General features: G+C 52.9%; 1 protein-coding gene across 1 annotated transcript; it reads right to left on the bottom strand.

The window, feature by feature from the left end:
• Nucleotides 1–1,425: 1,425 nt before the first annotated feature.
• Nucleotides 1,426–5,143, bottom strand: POLR2F (polymerase (RNA) II (DNA directed) polypeptide F; the record flags this gene model as incomplete). Its single annotated transcript, XM_010151926.1, has 3 exons — nt 1,426–1,633; nt 3,253–3,324; nt 5,016–5,143. Coding segments are annotated over 3 exons (291 nt in total), but the record flags the coding sequence as incomplete, so codon positions are not given.
• Nucleotides 5,144–5,168: the final 25 nt, after the last annotated feature.

Raw genomic sequence — 5,168 nt, forward strand, 5'->3', positions numbered from 1 at the left:
CATTCCCTTTGACCCGTCATTTTTCCCAGGAACCCACTCAGCTCTTGCATCCTCACCTCCAAAACCAGCCCCTCCTGTGCACACCAGGAAGGACGGAGCGACGCTTTCGCTGGGAGCGGTAAGGGGATGGCATTCACGGCTGGTTACGTGAGCTGAGTCCCCAGGCAGGTGGATATAAAATCCCATCGGGACAGGGATGCACCGACCACACGCACCGCACGGAGAACGCATGCTTTATAAGCACAAGCCTGAACACAAACTAGGTAGGAACAGTCTTCCTGGAGCAGTGTAAGGAGAAAAAGACCAATGTAAAGCAAAAGCCATCTTTGCCTTCCCTCTTATTCTCTTTTACAAAAACCCAGTTTTCAGTAATTACCCACTTTTTAGTAACTGAGACTCGGTGTGTTTTACCCAAGAGCTCAGATCTTCCCCACACAAAGCAAGAACCTTGGAGCACACAGATTGGGAAATTAAAACCAGGGAGCAGCTGGCTGGAAGCCCTTGCAGACGGCAGCGCATCCGTCCAGCTCTTCTTCACGCGAGCAAGGGGCTACGATTTTTCTCCTCCCCGCACCTCAGAGGCAAGAGCTGAGGTGCCTCAAGGAGAGGAGTCGCCAATCTTTCATCACACGGCAGATTAAAGAAACCCTTGGCTTTAACTGCTCCTGTGCCGCTGTGAGATCCAGGGGAGCACACACAGCCAACAGGCACGGACGACGGAGACGGCCGGAGAAGCTCCCGCAGCCCCAGGGCCATCAGTTGTACCCCGCGCGTCGGAGGACAGCTCTACGCGGAGCGAGCGCGGCGACAACCCAGGACAGCCCAGTTGGTGGCACGGCGAGCGGCGACCGCGCTTCCGGCTGGGGCAGTGCCACTGAAAGGGGATCCCCACCTCCGATAAGCGGCAGGAGCAGGGAAACAATAGGTGATTTGATGAGAGCTGCTCTACGATACTCCTGAGAAGCCCCACAGCCAGCCCCGGCCAGAGAGGAAATTGGGGGTTTCCACAGCAACCTGCTCCGGGCACAAAGGCCCAACTGTTTAGGGAGAAGCAACGGAGGTGTCGCGGCACTCCCATTTTAAGAAGGGACAGGGATGGAGGGCCGGAGCCTTTCTGAAGCCAAAGTACCTGCAAGAGCAGTTTGTACAGCGGGAGTTTAACTGGCCACGGGTCCTATAGCTGGGGAGGAGTGGTGCTGGAGTAGGAGAAAGTCGTCACTGCCGCTCTTTCACCTGGAAAAAAGGTATGGCCTTGGCAGGTGAAAAAAAGCTGCAAGAAAGGCACGGCTCTTGGCTGCCTCATCCCATTAACAGAGCCCACAACACAGGCAGGGTAACGAGCACGCTGGCAGCGAGAAGGAAGCCTTCTGTTGGGCTGGGGTGAAAGACAAGGCGGGAGGAGGGGAAAAACAACCCTGACCAAACAAGCAAAACCACGTTTAACTTAAAATGGGAAGATTTATAATTTATTTACACAAATAGAAATGAAAAATAGAAACATCTCTGGAGAAGGAAAGAACCAGGACAATGGCTGGAAGCTGATCAGTCTGTGATAATTAACTCATCCACGCCCCAGTCTTCGTAGCTCCCATCTGGCAGGTAACGGCGGATGATTATGGGGATCTTGCGTGCTCTGAAGGGAGGACAGAGAAGGGAACAGAAACACCAGAGCCTTCGCTGTACCCCTTCAGCAGGCAGCGGGAACCGAGGGGCTCAGCGTGTTTAACTCTGAGAGCTGTGCAGCACCAGTTACTGGGTGTCGTGCAGCAGAGGGCAGCCCCGACCGCCTTCTCTCCTCTGTAGGTGCAAAGCACAGAGCGCCCCGAGATGCAAAACCAGCCAGAGGCCTAGGGAAGGTCAGCCCTCTGTTGCTACTGCAGGAATTGAGCTCTGTGAGCCAAACCCGTTATAACACCAAGCACCTAACACAGATACAGGTAGGGAAAAAAATAATCAAGGGGCTTGAAGAACTAACCCCCTTTTTATTTGACAGATCTTTTTTTCCCCCACTACGAAAGTGTCAGAATTCTGAGAACCTTTATGAAAATCCGGCACTGACAGTGTTTTGCACCCTGAGAGCATCGGTGACATTTTAAGAAGGATACACAAAATAGGGATTACTCAGGGACCAAAACCTGATACAGCAGGGGGGAGCACGGCATCTGCTAACAGCGGTTCCAATGAGAAAGCAAGAAAACACTGAACACAATTTAACTTAATGGAAGTAAGTTTAAGTCAGCAGAATGTAATCAGACAGTCTGGAATCTAACCAGGGCATGGGGTTTCAACAATGCCAGACCTGAAAAGCAATACAACTTCTTTAACGATCACGTTCAGGGCCGTTGTGCTTCCAGCAGCAAAGCAGCTTGCTCATGCCAATAATTACAACTGGCTTTTGGCACAGAACAGGATGACATCACACGTTGTCACACCCTGACTTACTTCCTAGAGCTCACGCTCAGACAGTGACCAGAAGCAACTCAGGCTGAGCTGAAAATCTGACAGGCACATGACCTAAGGAGCTTTTGGCAACGGAAAAGGGAGCTGTAATAACGTCTGCAAGAGCAACTGCAATGCACCGGGAAACTGGGGGGAGCAGGGGGACAATTCAGTTCAAGAACAGGGACTTTGTCATGAACAGAGTCCCGCTGCTCTGCTTGAGGGATACCTGCGTGTGACCTAGGTGACCGACCACGCAGGCAAAGCGCGGGCGAGCGGGGAGCTCTGCTGTGGAAAGGTGGGCTTGCGGGGGCTCGCCCAGAAGCAAGACTGCCCCCCGCTGCAGTCACAAAGCAGGGGACGTGCCTCCCCACAAGCACAATTAGCCAGGGGTGTGGGAAAGGAATATTCCCAACAGGAGTTCCACACCACCAACCTGACCCTTATTTTTTGGCCAGCACTTCATTTGAACACGGGTCTGTTCGAGATGGCTGCTTCCAACCAATTCTATTTGGGGAATCAAACCAATTCCGGAAAGACGAGCTCTCATCCTTAGGCTCTCAGCCCAGAAATCAAGAACACTTGGTCTCCGAAGCAGAGGTCAGAGCACTCCTCACCATCAGTACTTTGCATAAGCAACTAGGACGGGGGAGAGAGCAGCTGGGGGGAAGTCCCGAGGTGAGAGAGGGGAAGGCAACTGTAGCGCTCCCTGTTCTCAAGGCTGTCTTGGAGAAGGGAGCTAAATGCTGGGACGAGCAGAGGGCAGCTGCTTTACGGAAATCGTTACGCTCACCGTCAAAACCTGGGACTTACTTGAGCTCCTTCATGGCAATCAGCAAGGGGTCGGTCTCTCCTTCCAATTCCACCATCACAGGGGCACACATCCTGGGACAGGACAACAACCGTCTGAGAATGCACAGAGGGACACACGCACGGAGAGGGAAGGGGGACAGCTGAGCACGTGCCTACCTATCTCACCCGGGTAACCGCCAGTAAAGTAGGAGGGGGGGATGCCACCTGGGCAGATCTGATTTGCTCTCTTAGGCACTCTGGGAAGAAAATTCCCCCCAGGGGTTACGGACTGAGCTTTTACTTGTCTCTGTTGTTCCTGCCCTCAGTCCCTGCTGACCTGCTGGTGCTGGGGGGCCCGGTCAGCTCTACACCCTCCTAGTCACCCTCTGCTGTACTTAAATGTGAGAAGGGTGGTTCTAAAACGAATCAAATAAAGAGGGTGGAAACAGTGTAAAACAAGCACGCCTCCTACAACCTGGGAGAGCACACACGGGTGACTATATCTGCCCCTCAGGCAGCGGCAGCAGAGACAGTTCACGTTATTCGTGGGTAAGGCCGCTGGGGGCTGCTGCTGGCCCAGGTTCAGCACTGACGGCAGAGTAACGTAGGTGAAGCAGAACCTGGTGCCACTCTTTTGGGTTAAAGGCCTGGCATGGGCCTGTCTTGTCTCCCCCATTCTTCTGGCCTTCCACCAGCTGCAAGAACGTGCACAAAGTAACTTAGAGTGAAAGTTTGCATAGCTTGGCAAAGCGATGATTAAGAAAAATCTGATCACCGCCCAAGAGCTGCTAAATGATGTAGAGAAGCATTGTTTTGGGGGTGGATATAACCAAGACGAAACTCAGTGGTGTGCTTTCAGGCAAACCTTGCCACTGCCTCATAACCTTGCTCATAAGGCACTTCTTTAAAAAGCACAAAAAGAACTGATATGTATTATTAAAACAAGTCCAAACAGGTAAATGGATGAAGCTTAAGAGCACTTAAACCAGAGTTTAAATGGTTATTACCTATTATAAGCAAGGTCCTACTGTTCCAAACAAAAATTTACAGCTTGCTGCAGTGCAACTGCATTTAAAGCAGGTTTCATAGAATCACAGAAGCACAGAACAGTTTGGGTTGGAAGGGACCTTAAAGACCATCCAGTTCCAATCCCCCTGCCATGAGCAGGGACACCTTCCACTAGGGCAGGTTGCTCAAAGCCTCATCCAGCCTGGCCTTGAACACTTCCAGGGATGGGGCATCCACAGCTTCTCTGGGCAACCTGTTCCAGTGCCTCACCACCCTCCGTGGGAAGAACTTCTTCCTTACATCTAATCTAAACCTCCCCGCTTTCAGGTCGGTTACTCCATTCCCAATTCCTATAGCCCTGTTGTATCAACTGAAGTCATTCCGGAGCACCCCTCAGTCCAGCACCGGCTCTATGCAAACTAGTCCTGAGCTTTCCAGCGCACATCGCCTCCCTTACAAAAGACAGAAACCAGGATCCGCTCGCCACATCCCCTCACCTCGTTCTGCCTGTGACCTAGGAGGGTTGCTGCAGCTGCTGAACGCCCCCTCTCTAGGCACAAGTACCACAGTCTCCACCGGGGAGAGGCACAGAGACTCTACGCGCAGCGAAGAGCCCCGCGGGCCGCATCAGCGCTGAGCAAGATGGTGCTCTGCGAGCTCAGCGGTCGCGTAAGGGATTACACGAGATCCAGGAGTTTTTAAGGGAGGAAAGGAACTTGAACAGGGAAGGCGGAAGAAGCAGGGGCATCGCTCAGAACACGGAGGGAAGTACTCACGCTATCTGGAGGGCGCGAGTGCCAAGGACTCTGGCTCGCTCGTATTTGGTCATGTAGGGGGTAGTGATCCGCTTCTGGTTCGCCTGCTGCCGTTCTCCCGAGGGGAGGATTTCCACGTTCTCCTGTCCCTCCTGGGGAAAGCAGCCCAGCGCC

This window comes from Eurypyga helias, unplaced genomic scaffold (genome assembly GCF_000690775.1).
Source record: "Eurypyga helias isolate BGI_N326 unplaced genomic scaffold, ASM69077v1 scaffold18065, whole genome shotgun sequence".
NCBI lineage: Eukaryota > Metazoa > Chordata > Aves > Eurypygiformes > Eurypygidae > Eurypyga > Eurypyga helias.